The 23736-nt window shown below is 38.6% G+C and overlaps 2 protein-coding genes across 2 annotated transcripts in view; both read right to left on the reverse strand.

Annotated features, from left to right (window-relative positions):
- Positions 1-1702: 1702 nt before the first annotated feature.
- GPR150 (G protein-coupled receptor 150) lies at positions 1703-3118 on the reverse strand. The gene has a single exon (XM_044657648.1). It carries the CDS (start codon positions 3116-3118, stop codon positions 1703-1705), a length of 1416 nt encoding a protein of 471 aa, XP_044513583.1.
- A 4175-nt stretch (positions 3119-7293) lies between these two features.
- ARSK (arylsulfatase family member K) overlaps positions 7294-23736 on the reverse strand; it is a 50083-nt gene continuing 33640 nt past the window's right edge. The window contains exons 5-8 of the mRNA XM_044657649.1: positions 22264-22435; positions 20406-20630; positions 13243-13467; positions 7294-8111 (exon numbers count right to left, since the gene is read on the reverse strand). Coding sequence (XP_044513584.1) covers positions 7837-8111; positions 13243-13467; positions 20406-20630; positions 22264-22435 — 897 coding nt within the window. The 3' untranslated portion in view covers positions 7294-7836. The remainder of the gene's footprint in view (positions 8112-13242; positions 13468-20405; positions 20631-22263; positions 22436-23736) is intronic.

Below are 23736 nucleotides of genomic sequence, written 5' to 3' on the forward strand. Positions count from 1 at the left end.
TTTATCTGTGAATAGTTTACTGATATTTTTCACGTCCTTCATGATGGATTATCAATAGTAAACAACAATAGCCTATTTTAAAATAGTAACATATTATAAATATTCATAAACCAGGAGATTTGGATTAGGTTTTTGGTTCTATCACTTTGACCTCAGCCAAATCATTTTACCTTTATGTATTTGTTTCTCCTTTTGGAAAGGGACATAAGTCAATTTTTATGAACCTCATAGCTATAAGAAACACACAAATTGTCATCGTTTCATTTTTTTTTATGTAGTGAAGTGCTCACATATTCAATCATACCCTTTCTTAGAATCAAGGACATCTGCAGAGTAAGGCAAAGGGACCCCACTGTTATCTCTCTGTGTTCTAATTAATCCATCATTTACCTTCACTTTTTGGTAAACATGACACTATTATATAGGCTTTCCACACAGCTCCCTGAAGATAACAGTTTCATTTCCAGCTGCCTTTTCCCATTGAGGTTGGGAAGCTCTCTCTCTTTCCCATACTAAAGAATTCCTTTTCCAGGTAACAACTAAGGTTTTTTCTCTCAACTGATCTCTGAGCCCAGAGGAAACTACTGAAGATAACATGGGGAAGGGTTTCTAAGTCTCTTTCCCTCTTCTGAGAATTTTCTGGTGTGGATTATTTTCAAAGGGAATTAATAATAAAAATGAACATGTAACAATGAAATGAATTATAATGAAAGTAGCTAACATTTATAAAGTGCTTTAAAATTTGCAAAGCATTTTACATATTATTATCTTACATGTATTTTCTGGGAGTTAAGTTCATGATGTCTTTAGTGCTAAAGCCAGACAAAAGGAAGACATTACCACTTTTTTTTTTAAAGAAGAAACCGATACTTCTTTGCACAGTAGACACTAAATAAATACTTGTAGAATAAAGGAGTGACATGTGAAAAGTTGTTATTTTTTGGCTTGAGAAATATTTTTATTTTTACAAATACTCTATCACTAATCAGTCACAAAATGAAATATAGCATGATGAATATGATCACAGTTCTAGCAGCATCTCAGGCACAGCAGCTAATCAATCTGTCTAACAGAAAGTATGTCTTTTTTTCCCCTCTCCTGGAAAGAAAGAGAAACACAGGGTACACGCTGTAAAAGATGTAAATAAGACTCAAATGAGAATTGACAGCAAATCGTCAAATCTTGGCACTTCATTTAAAACACAACTGCAGAATTCAAAAGTATTATTAAATAGATTCGGAAAGCAAGAGCTCTCTAAAGCTTCTTAGTCTTCAGAACAAGTGGCTGCCTAATTTCTACTCCCCCCTCCCCTTTTCTTCTGCATACACTGGAGAATGGGGTGAGTTCAAGAGAGAAATGAAAAAGTTAGGAAAGGAAGGAGAGAAAGGAGAGAAAAAGAAGGAATTAAGTAGGGGAAAGGGAAGAAAAGGGAGGCAGGGAAGAGAGAATGTAGAAAGAAAGGAAACAGGAAGGGGGAAAGGCCAGGGAAGGATAGAGGGATGGAAGAGAAAGGCGAGGAGGGGAAAAGAAGGGCAGAAAAAGGAGAGAGGAAGGAAAAGAACTAGGGTAAGGAGGGAAGAATTAAAGTCAACCACCTTTTATAGTGCAGGCATTTCTTCTTCAGTCAGGGATATCTGGAGAAGGGCTTCCCTCGCTTCTCTCTGATAAGAGTAGAAGTGAAAAACTTAGGCCACTCCAAAGACTAGAAGGCGCTTTCACAGGAGCAGGGGAGGTGCTTGGGGGCTGGTGGTAGGGCTGGGTGAGGAGAGCCCTCTGTCATGAAAGCTCCGGGATGTTCTCCACGGTGATGGTGATGATAGTGGTGGTGGGGCCAACGGTGCCGGTGGAGTGGCTGGTGCCCCCGAGCCACCTCGTCTTCGTCATCCCCTTCTTTCTTCGGGCAGTGATCACAGCAGCAGATAGTGCCCAGCCTCCTCCATAACCGCCGCAACCGGCTATCTCCAATTTGGAAGAAAAGGTAAACGTAGGGATTGAGGGCGCTATTGGTGACCACCACGATGCCCAGCGCAGAGGCCAGGCCCTCGCCCTGCTCTTCGCCCCGGGAATCGGACGACCAAGCGGCCGCCAGCTCTGCTGCGAAGTAGGGCAGCTCGCAGACCACAAAGAGCAGGGCCAGCACCAAGGTCATCTTCAGGCTTTGCACCTTGGCAGGAGGGAGGGCGCTTCGGGCCCGGACTCTGCAGTGGCCAGCCTCCCAGACATAGGGGGACCAGGCGGCAGAAGCTGGTGCCTGGGGTCGCTGATGCCACAAAGTTTGGAGCAGGCGGCCGCAGGCGACGCCCAGAATAGCGAGAGGGGCCAAGAAGCCCGCGACGGTCCCATACACTGTGTAGACTTGCAGGTGCCAACGAGGCAGAGCTCCAAAGATGGTTCGGCACCGGCGCTCCCCTGACCATGCCCCGGCAGAAGCCTGAGGCCCCGGTGGGCTCTGTGAGGCAGCCAGCGAGTAGCTAGGCATCAACGCAGCCGAGGGCAAGGCGGGAACCCTGCTGTAGCCGTCGGGGAGTCCGGCTGTAGCCCCACCGTGGACCACGAAGGCCTGGGGTAAGGAAAGGAGCAGCGCCAGCAGCCAACTCAGGGCGGCTAGTGCGCGCGTGGGCAAGGGCGGGCCCAAGGGCCGGCTCACCACCCGATGTCGCTCCAGACAGATGAGGGCAAGGATGTTGGAGGAGGCCAGGAGTGCAGACACCTGCAGCAACTTGACGACCCGGCAGGCCAGGTCTCCCGCTACCATGTGAGTGTCCCCCAGCAGCTCCCAAGCCAGCTGCGACAGCATGGTCCCCCCGCACACATACAGGTCGGCCAGGGCCAGATGTACTAGCAGAAAGTCCATCTTCCGACGCTTGGGGCCGGCCCAAGGTCCGCCGCCGCTGCCGCACAACGTACAGAGCACCACGGCGTTTCCCACCACTGCCACCACTAAGATTATCCCCAGGGAAACGAGCCGGACCTTGCGGCTTGGAGGAGCGGGAGGTTGGGGCAACATCCCAGCGCCAGAGTCCCCCACAGACGACAGATTAAAACCCCGTCCCAGCGGGATGGAGATGGAGAGGTTAGGGACTGGCGACAGAGGGCCGGGGCCAAAGGGATCCTCCATCTCCTAGCAAAGACCGCTCTGAAGATTGAAGTGGTGGCACTGTCGGGGTGGGAGAGATGGGGAGCGGAAATTCGAGGTGAAGGTGAAGGAGCGCTCCAGCGGCGGGGCCACCGGGTTAAGTTCCTTCTTGGAAAACAAACTTTCTTGAAAAAGCACACACAGTGATGAATGTCGACAGATTTGCTCCCTCTCTCTTTCTCTCGCGCTCTCTCTCCTTTTTTTAATTTAATTTTATTTTTTATAGGTTGTGTCTCCGTCATTTGACACTGCGATGTGGGTTGTGCACCAAGCGAAGGCACGATTGCTTATTCGCCACCCCCACCCCCACCCCCCTTGAGCTGCCGCTTTCCCCTCCAACCAGTCCTGCCCACCCCCAGTCTTCCCTGGAGCGCGGTGAATGGAGTAGATCAGCCTTGAGAAAACAGCGCACACTCGCTAGAAGTGGCCTTGCAGCCCAGACAGAGCACTCTCCGGGAAGAAAAGCGCATGGACGGATAATTAACGATTGGGCCTGAGCCTTGGTAACCATCTTCCCCCGGAAAATAGCTGCCCAGGTCTTTAACAGCTGCCTGAGCCTTTACAGGGACTTCTTTAAAGAACGGATCTATTTCCCTAAATCCATTTGCTCATCCTCACGCAAGAGACACAAATGGGGACAATCTACCTGGTTTAAAACGTGACTCGGCGTCAGAAATGAGAAAATAAAAGCCAGAACCCAAAAGCAAACGTGAATAAAATTAAACCAGAAGAATCTCTGAGAAGCTTGGTACGTATAACCCGTCTAACAATCAGTGCGGATTTTGTTGGCTTCTTCCAGAAATGAAGTCAGACTTGTGGTTGTGGTTTCCCAACCATTAAAGGCTTCCTCTTTTCCAAAGCAGCAGATCCCCGTTACACTCTCTGTGATGTGAAATTAATTTCAAATAAGTCTGAAGAGTGCACTGATAGGCTTTATGCAAATAAATGATCCATTTATTACTTTTTCCCTAATATTTGATCCAGGGATGGATGCAGCCCTTTCTCACTTAGTTTCTGCTTCCACCAGATGGGAGGTTGCTGAGAGGGACTACGCCTCCAGTAAACCTAAGAAAAGGTGACTAAGAAAATGTAAAAAGCAGCCAATTTTATTTGGAAAGAAACCCAAGTAATAGGAATTGATTTAGGTTAAATTCTTTCAACTGATCTCCCCATCCAAAGCCCCCTGCTCCCTGATTTATCCTATTTAATATTTTTTTTCCCCTGCTGGAGACATTAACTCAAGCAGTTGCAGAGCTTCTAACATAAGGCTGGTTTAGCTAGAGTAAGGATCCTTGCACTTCTCTAGCCATGGTTTAGGACCAAAGGTAAATAAAATGCTGGGATTGACGATCTTAGATTTGGGAAAGCTTCAAAACCTGAGTGCTAGAACCCCATTGTAATTGCTAAATCTTTTCTTAAAAAAAGATTTTGACATGCTAAGAACAGCTCACTCCCCCCCATCCCCAGTAGAGCTTGAACAACGGATTGATGTAATGAATTCTAATCTTGCTCCTTAAAATCCTTAAAAAACTCTCCTGGTCCTTTAAAAAAAAAAAAAAAAAAAGGTTGTTTAACCTCCCATGAGTCACTAAACCATCTTGAAATTTATTTGCCATATCCAGCAAATTAAAGGGTTGTTCTTAGCTCAGCCAGTGGGGCAACTAGATAAGAAGTGGATAGATTGCCAGGCCTGAAGTCAGGAAGACTCATCTGCCCCTGTTCAGATCTGTCCTCTAACACTTACTAGCTGTGTGACCCTGGCCAAGTTGCTTAATCCTGTTTGCTTCAGTTTCCTCATCTGTAAAGAAAGCTGGAGAAGGAAATGGCAAACCACTTCTGTATCTTTGCCAAGAAAACTCCCAAAATAAAGGTCAGTGAAGAATCAGACACCGCGGAACACCAGGCCCTATCAGAGTACTATAATTCCAGGAATCATAAGAATAATTAACATTTTATCCTCAGACCTCATTTTGGAAGGCCTGTCTGCACTTGGATTTGAGTTCCTATTTCTACTGCAATTTGTAGTGATCTGGAGCAAGTCACCTAATGGCTACAGAGCTCATAAAATTCAGCCTCAATAAGCAGATTACAAAGGTTTAAAAATCATTTATTCAAATTAAAAACACGATTGATACTTACTATCTTTATAAAACAGCAATTTAATCCTTCAATTCTCCCCGCTCCCAATTCCCACTTTGTGACAAAGAATATGCCAACTCCAACCTAGCCAATGAGGAAGGGGTGGGGAAGCATACTTTAATTCATATTGGAAAGGAAAAGGCATTTGAGATAAAGGTAATGATTTAGTCATTCAATCAATAAAGATGCTATATGCCAGGCACTGTACCAAGTGCTTGGATTTCAAAGACAGGCAAAAGCCAGTCTGTGCCCTCAAGGAGCTCACAGTCTAATACAGGAAAAAAAAAGTTAACCAACATGTACAATCAAGCTATCTATAGAATAAATGGGAAATACCAATAATTATTATAATAATAGCAAACATTGACATCAGTGGCTACTGTGTGCCAGGCACAGTGCTAAGTGCTTTATAAATACCAGAGATAAGAGGAGTTGGGAAAAGCTTCCCAGAAGTAGGTGGGATTTTGGCAGGGCCTTGAAGGGAGCCAGGAAGCAGAGATGATGAAGAAGAGCCTTCTGGGCATGGGGGACATCGAAGTAGAAATATCAGGAGTGAAGAGATGGAGTGTCTTTTGTAGGAAAGATCAAGGAGGCCTGTGTCACCAGAACAGTGAGGGCTGGTGTTGTAAAGTGGTAACTGTGCTGGTGAGGTTAGGAAAGGCCTTGATTGACAAAAAGATTTGCCTTTGATTGTGGAGATCCTAGGGAGCCACCTGAATTTATTTGGGAGTGAGGCAGTGGTGGTGGTGTGTATGACTCAGTTGGACTGGCACTGTAGGAAAATCCCTTTGGTAGATGAGTGCAGGATGGAGTGGAGCAGAAGAGACTTGAGGAAGGCAGACCCACTGGCAGGATGTTACAATAGCTCAAGTGTGAGGTGACAAGGGCCTGCACTAGAGAGGCGGCAGAGTCTGAGGAGGGAAAGGGATGAGAAGTTGCAAAGGTGAAGTGAATAGATATGGAGAGAGACAGTGAAGAGTCAAGGAAAACACCTAGGGTGGTGTGGAAAATATATGTAAGGTAATGGGGTCACCAGGGATATTATAAATAAACTAAGTGGTTTGTGTGATCACATTCTGGAATTTATGAGAGACTGGACCAGGATGGAGAGACCAGAGTTTACTGGATTCCCACAGGAATGGCAGTTGATCTTAACTGTCACTCAGTTTCCACTAGGCCAGAGTATAGTAACAGGCTGACAAGGTAAAAGGGACTTAACAGCTTTAATTATGTTTGACTAAAAGGTGGGAAAGGGATTTCTATACTTAAAATCTAAAGGATAAAACCACAGGGCAATGGGAGGACTTATTCTACCCTTATCTAAGTGATCTAAACTAACAGGGCCCAAGGAGCTATAAATGGAGTCTCTGGGCAACTGCCTCTGACCTGGAACCTGCCAGGCTTGAGTACAGCTAGGGCCTTTGTGGCTTTGGGATTCTCACTGCAATCCACTGATGATCTCTGGATGCCAGGAGTCAAAGTTGTCTCAGGTACCAAGTAGTGAGGGATTTGCTTGAAGCACTGTCCACCAGAACTCAAACTTCTCCTCCTCCCTTGGATCTGTAGATCTTGTCCTTTTTGCTAGATGCCACACCACACAGGATCCCAGGGAAAATCAGGATGCAGGGTGTCCTTTGCTCTGAGGTCTCCCAGGCTGGCAACAGTTTTTGCCCACCACTAATGGAGTCCTCACTCAGGGCTCAGACACACTTCATCCTCCCTCATTCCATCCTGGAATTCCCAGCTCCAGCTCCTTCCTGCTATGTACTTAATACCTAATCAATAACTACTCTAATCTAATCTTCCTCACAACAGTGGGAACAGTCTTTGTTTAGGACTTTTAGACAAGACACACTTATCTGAACAAGTAAATTATAATATTCATACTTGGGACACTGATGAGCAGAACAATAATAATGATTATGATGATGATGATGATGATGATAACATAAAAGGCATATTTATAAAATGATTGTAAAACATGGTTGAAGAACTGTTCAAATATGGAAAAAATGAAATAATGGACTACATCTCAGTTTATTTGCAAAAAAAGTTTTTTGGCAGAACTTTTTTTTTTTTCAAAGTAACTACAGTGTTTGGGTTAGATCTAGGTTCTTGCTACTCTGAATAAATCCAGTTCCCCAGGCTCACACAAACTTCATTCCACAGTGCAGAAAAGAACTGATGGATTCCAGGAGTGACTTGTTATCTCCTGAATCTGCTACTTACTGCCTTGGTGATGTTAGGCAAATCATGTAACTTTAGTGTGCTTCATATTCTTCTAGAAAATAAAGGCACTTTCCACTCTAAATCTATGATCTTATGGCTTTGTTTGATACTTAATGAACTTTAAAGTTTCAATAAATGTTAAAACATTTCATAGAGGTATTATCTTTGTATTAGAGTATTTGTATCTATAAAGTTTTTCTTTTATATTTCAATTAAGTTGTTTAATGTTAGTACTGTCTACTGAGCTGCCTAGCTGCCCCAATTTGTGTAAAGAGACAAAAGCATATAGATAAAGTACATTGTTACACATTCTTGGACAGATATTTTACAGATTAGTGTTGGTTTTTAAGCCATTGGTTAATTGCACTTTCATACTTCAATGGTTCTTTCAGCCAGTCCTGGTGCCACCTCAGGTTTGCTATAACTTCTGTATAGTTTTGTCCTAAGCTGTCTTTCCAACTGATAAACTGTTTCTTGTTGTACTGGTGGACAGAAGCAGAAACTACAGGATAGTTTATAATGGAGCGAAGCTTTTGGTCCAGAGAATGTGTGATTTCTGGAAACCTTGTGGCTATATTTGTTAGTTCATCTGGATCTGAAGAAAGATCTGAAAGAAAACAAATGATATGGCTAAATAATGTGTTTATTATTCAAAATCAAGTCTCTGGCTAGAAAGATGATATTTTATCTTGAATTCAGAATGTAATTCGGAATGTCATTATTTTATGTTAGGCTTGGTATTATGTAAGAAACTGCTTTCTCATTGTCTTTTAGTGGTGAAACCAAAACCATTAGAACTAGTTAATAAAAACACTGATCAGGAGGAGTACTCTGGGAATGCAAATCAGGAATGGTCCCTGGCTGATAATGGCTATGTCTTCCCAGAGTGCTTGGCTTCCTGGTATCCTTTCCTGTTCATTCTGTGGGGATAACAGAAAGAGAGTGGAGAGTATTCTAATGTCAGGGCCTTATGAATGGCTGGCTCAAACCTTACTCCGATTTCAAACTAACAACCTTAGTTGCCAAAGTAGAAGTTCTGCTGACACTTCAAGTAAATTACAAGAATAAGTTCTTAGGCATCATAAAAAAAATCCATGAATTTTGTATGGAATTATGAGACAAAGAATATGCTCTTGAAATTTCAGTTAGATATAATTTCTTTTATAATGTTGTTTTCTGTCTACTAAGGCAAACAATTGCCTTCTTGACAAAAGGGATGTGGCTCTAGCATATACAAGTTTCTGGCAGACAAATTTAAGGAATTAACATTCCTTTCATTTAAAATATGCCAAGAATATTAAGCATGATGTGTAATATTTAAAATATGATGAAAATGTTAGTTCCTTTAGGGTCAGGTACAGTACTGTGCACAAAATAGAGTCTGTCTAATCAGACTGAATTATTAGAAAGCTATTTAATTCACACCAGAACTGTAGTGACTGATAAAAGTAAAGAACTTTGCCCAATTAAAATTTATTTATAAAGTACTTTCAGAATAAAAGTGACTTCTATACTTAATTTATTGATTTGTTATTGTTCAGTTATTTTTCAGTTATGTCTGACCTTTTGTGACCATTTGGAGTTTTCTTGGCAAAGATACTGGAGTGGTTTGTTATTCCCTTCTCTAGCTCATATGAGAAAACTGAGGTAAACTGGGTTAAGTGACTTGCCTAGGGTCACACAACCAGAAAGTATTTGAGGTCAGATTAGAACTCAGGAGGATCATCCATTGTACCACAAAGCTGCCCCAATTATTGCCATATTGAAGCATTGTGGAAATAAGTCTGGGTAAATCTATTCTTCTTTTCTTTTCTTTTAGGTGAATGTGGTGAGTGGGTGTTCACCAAAAAGCATCTGGCATATTGGAATTAATTTTGTAAATTCTTTATGCATTTGGTAATTCTTTATTTTCCTAAAAGTTCTGATTGCCCCACTGTTTTCTATGTCTCTAACAAAATTACCCATCTCTTAAAATGCTATTAAATATTGAGAGTGTCTCTAAAGTTGGAAAGATATATTGGGCATAATTCAAAGTCTAGCTAAGAAATATAGATTTTTATTCTGTATTGTTATGTGAAAGGACTGAAGGTTTTGAGTAATCTGAATAACTCAATTCTATTACCAATTGAGTGCTTATCAAGGTGGAAAGGTAGTTCAGGGCTAAATTATTATTATTTTTAAACCCATACCTTCCATCTTGGAGTCAATATCATGTATTGGCTCCAAGGCAGAAGAGTGGTAAGGGCTAGGCAATGGGGGTCAAGTGACTTTCCCAGGGTCACACAGCTGGGAAGTGTCTGAGGCCACATTTGAACCTAGGACCTCCCATCTCTAGGCCTGGCTCTCAAGCCACTGAGCTACCCAGCTGCCCCCTCAGGGCTAAATTATATAGAGATGAAGTCAAGGAATTTTAAATTTATTTGGTATTTAACATTTTTTGTATGAAGCAGGAGTGGCAAGCGTGGTAAGAGTACTGGGATTAAAGTCAGGAAGAACTGAGTTCAAATCTGACCTCAGATACTTATTAGCTATGTAATCCTGGGCAAATCATTTAACTTCTGCCTTAGTTCTCTCAACTGTAAAATAGGGATAATACTAGAACCTACTTCTGAGGGTTATGAGGATCAAATGAGATAATATTTGTAAAATATGTACACAGTACCCGGCACATAAGGCTACCTAATAAATGCTTGTTCCTTTTTTTGAGTAAGAGGATTAAATAATCATGAACTATATTTTAGGAAGATGAATCTGGCAGCAGTTTTTAGGATGCATCTGAGAAGAACGAGGTATTGTCATCAGATTAGTAAGGAGTCTGTGGTAGTATTCCAGATGAGGGTGATGAAAGCCTGAACAAGGTGGGTTGTAGTAGGAACAGAGGGAAATGGTTGGATTTAGGACTTAATAGGTAAATGGAAGGTTTTGGTAACTGACTGGATATGGCAAGTGAAACTCAGAATAGTCAATGTCAAAATTGCAAATATGGGCACTGGAAGGATTGGGGTGCTATAGATAATAACAAGATATGGAGGAAAACCAATCTTCTCAGGTAAAATGATGTGTTCAGTTTTGGATCGTCTGAGGTGTTGGCAGGGTATTTATATGGAGATATTTACTTTAATGTACAACAGAATGGAGATATAATCAATCTCAGGTACCCTTTTTGTTTTAGAAGTTTCTCACATGGTATCTGGGTCTCTCCCAGTATGAACTCCTCCTTCCCTTGTCTCCATGTAAGCCATGTAAATTGTCCTTCCTTGCCTTCATTCCCCAACGTGTATATAAGACCCCAAGTTACATTCCCATTCGTGGGGCATTTTCCGGAGCCATTGTTCCCAGAGTCCCAGGGCACGGCTGTGGGGTGGGTGTTATGGATGACTCTGTGGTAGCCACTGGAGCACAGTCTCCCTTGTCCTGATTAAAGGCTTGTTCTTTGGAACTACAAAGCTTAAGATGCAGATCACATCTATGAGTAGTTAATACTTATTTGTAGATTACAAAATTCATGATTAATTATTTTGGATTTTTTAATGAACAATTTATGTTGACAATGTAATCTACTTTCTCTAAAGTACTACTTTGATGCCTCCTCATGATATGGAGGTGACACTGGGATCTTAAAGACTACACTGGCAGCACAGGCTCTCTCTTTCAGGACCTACTAAGTGCAGTGTAGCCCTGATAACATGCTGTTGTCCGAGGTCCACCCTGGCTAAATTTGGAGAGGTTCATTACCAGAAAAAGTCCACCAAATGTGAGGCTTTCAGGTGTAATCACTCATGAAAGTGTTTACTGTGGTGTAGAGAGAAAGAATTAAATGTATGGCCAGCAACTCACAACACTCTCAAAGGGGGCCAATGTAAGTGGGAAATATTTAACAAAATAAATAAAGGCATAATAAAACACAGCAAATGTTAACATGTGATTTTTCTAATTGGATATATGCCCAGAGGGATCCTTATTTACTGTTCAGTGCCTTCCATTCCCATTGGCATTAGCTACCCCTGGTGTAGAAGGATTGCGATCAAACACCAATGCAATGAAAATATAACTACTTTAAAGCATATATGAGTAATGTAATTACAAAGTAACAAAAAATAAGACTTTTTGTCATCTGACCTTACTAGTTGAGTGCCACTAGATATTTGTTTCCTAATATGACTTTAAATGGCAGCTCTTTAGAGCAGGGAGACCAGGGAGAAAACACTGTAGAATTCTAGGTGAGACTACTCAATGGTTTCCTTTTCTGCCTACTTTTGGTTCTTTTGGAAATCTGTCTCTAGGGGCACATATATATATCACATATATCTAAATAGGTCAGGATCTATTTATGTATTAGCAAGTTAAGAAGCCCAAGGTGGTCTTCTGATGTTGTGGGGGGGAACTGGTCTTAATAATAATATTAGCTATATCTATGGCTATTATATTACTATAATATGATAATTTTACATGATCATATATAACGTTCATTCATATAGTGCTTTAAATTTTCCAAGATGCTTTATTTCATTTGAGTCTTGCAACCACATTGTAAGATAGTAACTACAATTATTATTATTCATTGATGATGAAAATGAGATTCAGAGCTTAAATGATCTGGCCATTGTCACCCAGTCAGTAAGTGTCATAAGTGGGAGTTCAACAGAGGTCTGATGCTAGCTCTCTCTCTTCCCTAAGTGTCTTCTCTTTTAGAGTTACTTTGAAATAATAACTGATAATTTTGTCAGTGGAACAAAGACTTAAGGAAAATTGGCATTAACATATGATTTAAGAAATTCTTTTAAAATGTCTATCATAAGAAATAGCTTAAAATATTATTATAATATTCCATTTTGAATGTTTCCTTTAATGGTAGGAAATAAGTATGTAAAGATATTTAGAATTTTAAATACTTTAATATCCAATTTAATTCATTCAGTATCAGTGAAAAATTACATTCCTGCTTTTATCAAAGAAAAATAACACTTCACTATGAAGAAGAGCCCTTTAATTTTTTAAATTTTAATTAAATAATTAAAAAATCTTTATCTTTGGTCTTAGATTTGATACAAAGTACTGATTTCAAGGCAGAAGAGTGGTAAGGTTTAGGTAAATGGGGTTAAGTGACTTGCCCCGCTAGAAAGTATGAAACCATCTGCAGGCTGGGCTCTCTATCTATTGGGTCATCTAGCTGCCCTGAACCCTTTAATTTCTAATATTATATCTCCTATATGAAACTGGTACAAATTATATAACTTTCAGATTAAAGCTTGCTTAATTTTACTTTTACCTACTGAGTTTACTGTCTACTATGAAAGGACAAAAACTTTGAAGTTAATGAAATCCTGCTTTTGAGATCTCTACTATAGTTAATCATCTTTTAAGGAACAATTTTTTGTTTCCCAATTTGCTGTTAATATTGTTAGTAAGGCGCTTTTACTTTTCCCCTATTTGTTCTATTAACTAACTTTAAAAGTATAATGAGAGTTCACATGACAGAGTGGACTAGAGTCAGCCTTACATTCAAGAATATATGCATTCAAATTCTGCTTCTGACACCTCTGGGCTGTATGAGCCAATGCAAGTCACTTAATCTCTTAATGCCTAGGCCAACACTCTAAGAATATAAATGGAAGAGAATTTGCCTATGGTGGAGGGAGTGTCTAACAGGGAGTTCCCTACAATAATGAAATCATTGGTCTGGATTAAAAAAAAGGATATAACAAAAGTGAAATTTAAAAAAATATCAGTTGACTTACCAAAGAGTTGAGGAGGTGCTGAGGTACCATCGGAGTAGGTTATGTATTTCCATTTGTCAATTCTGAGCATATAGGTGGAAGCATTCACGTTGCAGCCATGGAATTCACTCAGAATCCAGGGAGGGCGTGGCATTGCAGCTGGAGAATTGTTGTTTGCTGCTTCTGATGTTAATGGGATCAAAGAATATCCACTCAGATTCTGATGGAGAGGAATTCCAGCAATATCTAAACATATAAAAGAACAGTAATTTTTCAGTAAAGCCAAAAGTACCTATAATATTAATTATACTTTTTTCTGTGTCTTAGGTCAAGGGATGTTATCATATTTGTTATGGGAAAGAACAAATTATGCTTTTGATATTGATGAGCACAGTGAGGGGGCTTAGTTGTATGAAACAAACATCAAAAATCCCCAAGCTAATATTTTCAACATGGCAGTATAAGAAATCAATTTACAATCTGATTAAAATGGTTTGGACATCAATTGTTTTGATCTTGCAATGCATTTTTTCCCCAATAGTACAATGGGGTGCCTAAACCGGACCAAAAAAAGTTCATGAATCCATAATGTAGCTGGATTATTTTTATCATTTATGATGAAAAATTGAACACAATAGTGTTCAAAAAACTTCCTAAATATTGCTTTCCCCCATCTTTAAAATGGGAATACAATAGAGCCTCCTGATCTGCCCTTTCCTCTCCTCTGGTTTCATCTATTCTCAGTCAACCTGAAGCAGTAGTCTCTTCAGCTTCCATTTTCTTTTACGTTTTTTTCCCCTCTTTTGTGGGGCTGGGAGACCCCTGAACGCTGTGCCGAGGGTCAGGAGTGGAGAGAGAGCACATGTAGAAAGAGATCCCCAAGCATTCTGCCTATATCTGTAATTTTGGCCATCTATGGTCATCTTGGAAAATATCCCCAGCGGACATAGGCCCTACCGTGCACTTCTGACCTCACAGCACTGCTGAGGAGATCAAGTTCACAGGTATTGCCCTAATCTTGCCTGAATTCTCAACTGTTGTTCGAGATCTCCAAATAGAAGCCCAAAGGCATCTTCAACTCAAATGTCCAGAACAGAACTCATTATCTTCCCTGCTTAACCCAGAGCGCCAGCATCCTTTCAGTCCCCAGGGCCAGAAGTATCATAATAACAAAAATTTATATAGCACTTTATGGTCTGCAAAGTGCTTTACATATATTATTACATTCGATTCTCACAACAACCTTCTGACATAGGTTCTGTGATCAACCCCATTTTAGAATAACCTATCCTTCACACCCCATGACCAATTCCAACATTTATCCCTAGCTTTCTTCCTACTCACTGAGCCACCATGCTAGTTCAGGACCCTATCGCCCAATACCTGGACTATCATCAGAGCCATCCAAATGGATTCTCAGCTTTTAGTGTCTTTTTCCTCTCTAAACCATTTCCCCAATTGCTGCCAAAAACAATCTACCTAAAGTATATGTCTTTGATCACTGTGAATGAGTCTGGTTACTTTTGCTGACTTCTCCCTTTGCCCCTGGTGCCCTCTTCATCCGCTGGGGAGTTTCTCTAGGAATCTCTGTTCTGAGGAAGAGCAAAATCAGTTGTCCTAAATTTCCTTTGACTTCAACACCATGCCCTTCTGAGGACAATTTCTACCTACCATCCTTTTTTTGCTCCCTTTTATGTGCTTTCTTCTGCCATTAGAATGCAAGCTCCTTGAAGTCAAGGGACTTTCCTTTTTGCTTGAATTTGTATTTCCAGTACTTACTTAGCTTAGTGCCTGGCACAAAGTAAGCCCTTAAAAATGCTTGTTGATTTGACTTGCTTGAAAAATTATGTGTATTAGGTAATTTTGAAAAATTTTCAATATGTTCTATATTGATTACACTGAATGAGATAAGTTTGTTTCCTAATGGGTCTAATGCAAAGGTGACTTTTCTGGGAGGAAGTCACAGGCTATCTGCACACCTCCTCCTATCATGAATTTTAATTTGCAAAGATCTGCAAATGTTTATCATGGGCAAGGTATAACATACTACTCCTTTTATGTGTGAGTATTTTTGGTTGTAGCCACATGTTCAAGGCCAATGCCACTTCATCTTCCACGGGGTAAAACATCCCATATTTGCCAGCATGAGCTTAGATTGCGGATGAGTGAGTCAGTCTAGGATAGAGGGGTGTGCAGTTAGTCAATAAAGATTTATTAAGTACCTACTATGTACCAGGTACTGTGCTAAGATCTGGGAATAAAAAACAATCCCTGTTTCCAAGGAACTCAAAATCCAATGGAGGTGACAACATGCAAGCAACCTATATATTTCTATAGCATTAAAGCTTACCTCCTTAGAATTACACTGTTTTTATGTCCTTTGTTTTTATTGGAAATTAATTTTTATACTCAACTTTTCTAGTAATTCTGACATGGTACTCAACTTGATATGACATCATCATGGAAAAAAACATTTACTTTAGTGGTAGAAATATGTCTATACTGTTAAAAACAACTAATTTAGGGGGAAAATGTTCAAAATCATGATAACATATATAACATTTTAAAAATAGGTAGTATAGACTCTTGATCTGGGTAAGAAAATACAGGCAAAGAATTTCCTGGTGTAATGCAAGGATGCAATCCATGGTTATGGTAATAAATTCATTTTTACTTGTTTATCAGAGATAATTTATAATGTTTAAGCAACTTCCAAAAAGAGGCAACATGGTACAGTAGATAAAGAACTAGCTTGGAAATTAGAAAGATTTGGATTCCAGTCCTATCTCCTATATTTCCTAACTGTGTGGCTATGGGAAAGTCACTTTACTCAGTGTCTCCAGGCTAATGAACTTTCACAGCAGGATTTTCCCACATTGATAAAATCATGGGGCCAGATTTGAAAAAAAATGCACCAAAGATGATCAATAATTTTTATCTCCTTATTTATCCTAGTAATTCTACTTTAGATCATCAGTTTTGACTCAATAAAATTTGTTTCAACAACAAACAGTGGCCAAGCCTGGTGGTATAAGAGAGAGAGTTTTAAAATTTCAATTACTTGCAACTGAGAAAAAATTTAAAATTAATTGCACTTACTTTGTATAACCAAGTTTCCATAATGCAAAATCAATTAGATTTCCTATGGAGGACTCATAAGTCAAGAGTCTCTAGGATAAGGAGTTGATTAATAGTGTCAACTGCTGTGAAGAGGTCAAGGATGAGGACTGAGAGGAGGGCATTGGAATCAAACAATTTAGAGAGTGCTTCAATGATTTTAATCCAGCCATTTATAAAATTATTCTCTCACTTGCATGATTACAGTGAGACTTGCACTGTATGTTTCCATGTCTACTTGCTTAATTTAAGATAATATAGATACAGATGTACACAGTACTCACCCCATTGCAACAGAATGTAGTATTATTCTCCCATACTATATTTTGTACATGAAAGGGAGCACGAAGACATTTGGAGGCTTCCTAAGGACTTTTATACCTAGCTGCAATGGGAAGTCTTCAATCTTCCTTTTTACCAAACTCCCTCTCTTTGTTCAGTAAAATTTAAACCTTGTTAAAATGGAATGGGTATGTTTGAGATGTAGTGGTATTCTTTGTTGTTAAGTCTTCAGATAGAAGATGAATACTTCTGGGGGATCCTGTAGAGGGGATTTCTGTTAAATTATTCGTTGAATTAGATGCCTTTTTAGGTTGATTCCAAATCTGAGATTCTATGATTCCCCCAGGATAGAAATCAAGGAGGAGCTATGATCCATATCAATGGAGTGCCTGAAAATTCTGGTGAAATCACAAAAGGATTTATAAAGTCCTCTGAAATCTTTGTAATGGAAATTGACATATATCAACACAGATTGCCAAAATTTCATCTTCCTTTCCATAGTTTTTTGTGGAATAGCCTATATATCACATTCTCTTGTTTACAGGTTCTAATGGTACTAAGAAAAAAGGGGTATTGTACATGAGATCAGAAAAAAAATTTTAAAAACTGATCACATGTGGAAGATTGCCAGGTATAAGTGTTTGACTGAAAGGTTGCTTAGAGCTATTAGCAAACAATGACTGAGAAAATATAGAACTGAAGAGTTTTAAAAATAAACACAGAAGAAAGTACATAAATGAAAAAAATTTAAAAACTCAAAAAATGATTTGAAGGCAGGAGAAAAATAAAGGGTAAAGATTAAAATGTTTTTAAAGGGTTAAAAACCACTAGAGAATTCAGAAGTTTTTATTAGACCCTATATCACTTGAGAAATGAATTCAGAAGGCAAAAGACCAATTAAAAAAAATCAAGTATTTATTGTTTGTTACTATAAGCCAGACATTAGGTTATATTAACATTGAATTTTAAAATAGCTTCTGAACTGAGGATGAATTTTGAAAGGCAGCATAGGATGGGCAGCTAGGTGGAACAGCAGATAGAACCCTAAGTCTAGAGTCAGCAAGATCTGAGTTCAAATCCTACCCCAGACATGTACTATGTGACCCTGGACAAGTTATTTGTCCCTGTTTGCCTCAGTTTGCTCATTTGTAAAATGATCTGGAGAAGGAAATGACAAACTACTTCAGTATCTTTGCCAAGAAAACCCCAAATGGGATCATGAAGAATTGGACACTACTGAAACAAATGAACAACAACAAATAACAGTGGAGAGAGAGAGAGTCAGGAAGGCCTCCGTTCGAGTTCTTCTAAGTCACTTAACATTTCAGTGCTCTAGGCAACTCTTTAAAACTATAAATTGCACAGAATATGTTGGGGGGAACTTCATCACCAGAGAGTTTCCTATGCCAATGAAAAAACAGGTACCACTCTCTATCCCTAAATTTCTAATATTCTTTATATTTGAGGGTGATGTATATATTTTATTATTTTCATTATGAAATGCTCATTTCCGAATGTTGCTGTTAGGAATATATTCTAAGTGTAGGAAGCCAGTCTAGTAAACAAATATGAAGAAGCATTTAAAGCAATAATTCTTACCTTTTTTTGGTATGTGTTATGAATACCTTTGACAGCTTGCTGGCACTTATGCATATACCTTGGAATAATTTTTAAATGCATAAATAAATGCACTGGATTTCATGGAGAAAAAGTTAAATTGAAATACAGTTACCAATACATTTAAGAAGCAAGTTCATGGACTCTAGGTTAAGTATTCTTGTTCTAAGGGAATTATTTGGAGAGAAAGTGGACAGGCTCAGTCTGTAAAATGTAATGCCCTAAAGTGCAGAAGCTGCCTTACTTCAGTATTTGCAATTCTAGTGTCTAGAATAATGTCTGGCAGGTGCTTAATAAATGTTCATTGTTAACCGACAGATTCATGACAGAAAAAAAAGACTAAAAAAACCAAAAACCAGCACAATCTGACAGTAGATGCAAGGCCAGTGAGAAAGAATGTGAAGTAGTTCAGAGAGATGATTATATATGAGGGGGTAGACACTGGAAATGAGAGGAAAGAGAAGGATGTGCATGGTTTAGCTTTTGTGGATTAGGAAAATGAGTTTGGTTAATCACCACTCTTTCGACCTATTGCAATCACCTCCTAATTATCTCTTGGTCTCTACCTTAAGTCTCTCCCCTCCAACCCATCTTCCACACAGCTGCCCAAGTGATGTCACTAAAGTTGCTCAGACAATGTCATTTCCCAATTCAAGAAGCTCTAGTGGCTTCTTCTTGCTATTAGGATCAAATGCAAACTCCTCTGTTAGGCATTTAAAGTTCTAATGAAGGCATATAGGACTGAATCCTCAATTGTATTAAAATATTTATTATTTTGAGGCTCCTAGGTAGGTCAGTGGATAGAGAACCAGGCTTGGAGCCAGGGGAGACAGTCCTAGGTTCAAATCTGAAAGCCAATACTTCCTAGCTGTGTGACTTGGGCAAGTCACTTAATCTCTATTGCCTAGTCCTTACTGCTCTTCCATCTTGGAAACAATCCTTCATATTAATTCTAAGATGGAAAGTAGGGGTTTAAAAAATAATTATTTTAACACAATCCTACTCTGATGCCCATGGTCTCCTTTCAATGAAGATATAATCAGACTCTCTTGAATAGATACATAAACAAAATAGGGGGTATACATAATTCTCCAAAGAACACAGATCTGCAGATAGATCATCAAAGAGGATTTATGGCAGCCAAACTTATAGTAAGAATGTCATCTTATTTATTAAATGAAGAGAAGCATCTCTTTTGTTTACCACTGACCAGACTGAAAGAGGGGAGTTTTTAGAGGGCATACCTTGTTTTGGGAAGATGACATCTTTTTCAGGGGTATGTGTGCTGAATCAACACTGATATTTAGCAGTTCTAAAAATTCTAACTGAATAGGTTTCATTATTGATATAGAATTTCATCTTTTCCACAATTACTATAAAACATGAGTTGGGGGCTGTGTTTTTTTTTTTTTTTCCTTTAGCAAGAAAAAGCTTTGCTAGTCAGAATCTCTTTCTAAGTAGATGCTTCACATTTGATAAAAAATGTGTCTTTGAAAGATTTGGTCAAAATGCAAGGGAATAGTTTTCCCCACACACTTCAAAATTTGACCTAGCCTTCTTTCCAGGCTTATTATACAATGTTCCTTTTCATTAATTCTTTGCTCCAGAAAAAACTGAATTTCTTGTTATTCTTCACACACAAGATTCTGTCTATCTTTTTCCATGCTTGGAATGCATTCTCTTCTTACCACTTCTGATAAAAGCTAGCTTTCTTCAAGTACCACCTCCTACATAGGGCCCTTCTTGGATCTTTTCACATGCCAGGGTCCTACACCCTTTGAAATCACCTTGTTTTACCTTGTATTTATGTAATATCCACTTCTATGGACATGTACCGATTCTCCCCATGGAAATGTGAACTCCTTAAAGAGACTTTAATTTTGTTTTTGTAACTCCAGAACCTGGGATATAGGAGGATATTAGTAAATACTTATTGAACAATTAATAAACCATTTGGCTCACATGAATATTTTGAAGTAAAAGAGATAATTATGGGGGAGGGGTAGATACTACAAAGAAGGACACTTTTTATTTTTTGTAAAGTTGGGTCACCAATGACTTAAGCTACTGGCGAGCCAGCAAGAGTTGCCTTGGGACATGGTCTTGTCCCAGCATTTTGCTACAATTTCAGTAGAAATTTGTACACCAGACAGAATCCCATAACTTACCTAGCAGAGTGGGGTAAATATCTACTAGAGAGACCATATCTGGAACGTGGTGGTTTGCTTTAATGTCAGGCCCCATCATCACAAGAGGAATGTGGGAACTCGCTTCATACATGCTCATTTTGTAGAACTGGCGATGATCCATGGCCAGCTCTCCGTGGTCAGAGGTGAACAGAACAATAGTCTTCTGAAGAAGATTTAACTGGTGGAGAGTCAAAATAATCTCACCTACCGAAAAAGAGGAACAAGCTATTGTATTGAAGAAAGGTAAGCAATTCTTTTTTCTGTATGTATATTCAAATACTCAAATGGATTTTTGACCTCCTTTGGCCCTTCCCCTGAATGAAAGCATAACACTGATGGGCAGTAACCTCCCTATGCCTGGCATTCTTGGGCATCTCTTGCCTAATTCTGAGCAGAAGTTCATCACAAGGGGTTTACTCAATGTGCTGGAAATCTTCCTGGCTTTCTCCTAATGAGGTATGGATACCAGTATGTAATCAGCATAATTTTGGAATAAAATTGTGAATAAATATATTGTTGACTTACATTTTTAATTAAATTATGGTACTGCAGTAACAAACCTATTTCTAACACAATTTATGTGAAATAAATGGTGTAATCATGTTTTGCCCAGCATAATAAAGGGTATCAGGTGGAATGTGCCTACACATGATCAACAGCAGTGCCATAGTTGAGAGATATTGGCCTTGTATCAGTGACAATGTTAAAACTGCATATGGTAGCACAAGCTGCAAAAACAAGTGACCCAGCTGCCTTTGTAATGGGTGAGTGCTATGTAGAAGGAAGTTGATTTTATTTTACCATGATTAAAATTTTATTGAAATAGTATAAAGCATACTGGAGAGAGTTCTGAACTTGGGGTCAAGAACACCTGGCTTCACTTTTTGTTAAAGACGCTTACTTGGTATGTGACCTTAGGCCAGTCACTTCTTTTAAGAGATGGGTCTGATTTCTATTGGTGGAAGGAATTTCCAAGCCAATAAAATCCCAAGTCCTTAATGTATTTTCTTAATTTTATTAACATACTGCTCTCAAAATAATTTTCATTTTAAATGCTAGTTTAGAAATTAAGCTCTATGCTCCCAGATTTTTATTAATATTCTGATATTGGCAAAAATTCCTTCCTATACAAAGGATCTTATACTTCCTATAAGAAGACTAGAATCCACTGTTTTTATAGCTTGAGAATGTGATAACCATAGACAGACTAATTCTATGCTGCAAATAGCTTCTTAACTGAACTGAACTATGAAGCAAACGTTTTTCCTGATAGGCTACTGTTTGGAGGCTGCTTTAATTTTTAGCTGGCCTTGAATCAAGCTGAACATAGGAAATCTATTCCAATTGCAGGTAAGCTGCTGGTATCCTAGAAAAACTGGAATGGTTCTCGAGTCACTTGGATATTCAAGTTTCACAAGAGGCAGTCCAGATTTTAAGACTGAACCTATATATCAGAACTAAAGCTATCTTTGAAATACCCTGTCATTTGCCTACCCACGTTTGGCTATTGTCCAAAAATCAGCCTTCACATCCAAAAAAAATTTGTCTTAAGCAGATGGTAGCCTTCTTTGATCTCTCCTTGATGCCTGAATAAACAGAGTTATTTTCCAAGTTATTTTATCAGCTGATAAGTTGAGAGATACAAAGATTTATTCCACAACTAATAGTATTATGTCTAACAATCTATATGTGCATCAAGTATGCTGTCTCTAAGCAACTGTTGTATGAACATCCTTGAGTAATTTTCTACAAATCACTAAGCCGGCCTGATCACAGTCAGTTAGAAAAACATTATTCTTCTTCTCTCTTTAAATTGCTTATTAATTATACCACCTACCAAGCATGGCATCTGTTTCAGCACACATAGCATAATAAAATGCTCTAATATCTTTAATTTCTTTCTTTGTAAACTGCCCAGTGCAGTTTTTAGTGTAGGAAGAATAATAATCTACAGGATGCATTTCTGATACAGGAGACCATTCTGGAATTTTGATAGCTTTATAAAATACCTAAAAACAGAGAGAAAATTCAGTTATATAAAGATAAGAGTTTCGTTTTTTACATATCATGAATGCCAACCTACAGTTTCTAATTAAGGGTGGTGAGGAAAGACTTGCCATAAATTATTTAAAACAAATATCAAATCAATTAAATATGGAAATTAAGTACTAATTCACTTATTTGACATTTACATTATTATGTATTTGTACGCGTAGAATGAGACATTTCTGAAAATTATTTTAAAACCTGAACAACTCAACTGAAATTGCTATAATTACATGACTAACAAAGAAGGTACTCTATGCATTATGAAAAAAGAATATCAAAAGTTCAGTATTGTGTTCTGACTGAGGTAAGCTTTAAAAATCAATACCAGGAAGTAAAGAATTTGAGTTTAGTTCTTCTCCTTTCTCTTCCTGATAGTTCAATGGCAGAAGTACATATATAATTCAGAGGGATTTCTAAATGTTTATTTAAATAATAGTCATGGCTCACATTCCTTTATGGCTTTGAAGTTTGCAAAGCATTTTCTTCACAATAATCCTGTGAGGTAGAGTAGTGCTAGTATTATTATCCCATTTTTCAGATAAGGTAATAGGCTCTGAGACATGTTAACTGACTTTCCCATGATTATACAACTATATTTTTTGGCTGGATTCAAACCATGTCTCTTAACTTTTAAGTCTGGCATTCTTTTCTAAAACATTGTTACTTTTAAACAAATATCTTTTTCTTTCATATGAATACATATTTCAAGTTTAAGTAGTCATATTTAATTATATTCCAGTACCTTAAAGTTTGTGATGATCACTTGAGCTGATCTCTAGGGAAGTATTTTGTAACTATAAAACACTAGATAAATGTAAACATTATTGTCATGAAATATAAGGAAAAGTGATTTGCAAGGAAGTTGAGAGAGATGCTTGCTGATTTTTTACATTTATTTAACTGCTTTCATCAGGGCAGTATCCACTTTTTAAAAGACTACATCAATCTTTTTCTCATGGATAAGACTGAAAGGCTGTGCAGCACAATGATTAGAAAGTCCATCTGGGAATCCAGAAGCCTTAAGTTTATTCTGGCTAAATTTTTCAACCTTGCGCAAGTACCTTGATGTCTCAGTATTTTAGGCAATTCTCTAGAAGTCTTAGAAGGTGTTGGTCTCCATTGGTAAAGGAAGTTTCCTTTTCTGGGAATTCCCTATAACAATGAAATAACTGGTATAGTCCATATTCTTATAGATAAAACAACCTTATGGTAATGCTTTATAATAGCTCACATGAATATGTTTAAAGTTTACAAACTGCAT

This window comes from Gracilinanus agilis, chromosome 1 (genome assembly GCF_016433145.1).
Source record: "Gracilinanus agilis isolate LMUSP501 chromosome 1, AgileGrace, whole genome shotgun sequence".
Lineage (NCBI taxonomy): Eukaryota > Metazoa > Chordata > Mammalia > Didelphimorphia > Didelphidae > Gracilinanus > Gracilinanus agilis.

Excerpts from the sequence above, each read along its gene's own strand:
- GPR150 (XM_044657648.1), bottom strand. The coding sequence starts at position 3,118 with ATGGAGGATCCCTTTGGCCCCGGCCCTCTGTCGCCAGTCCCTAACCTC.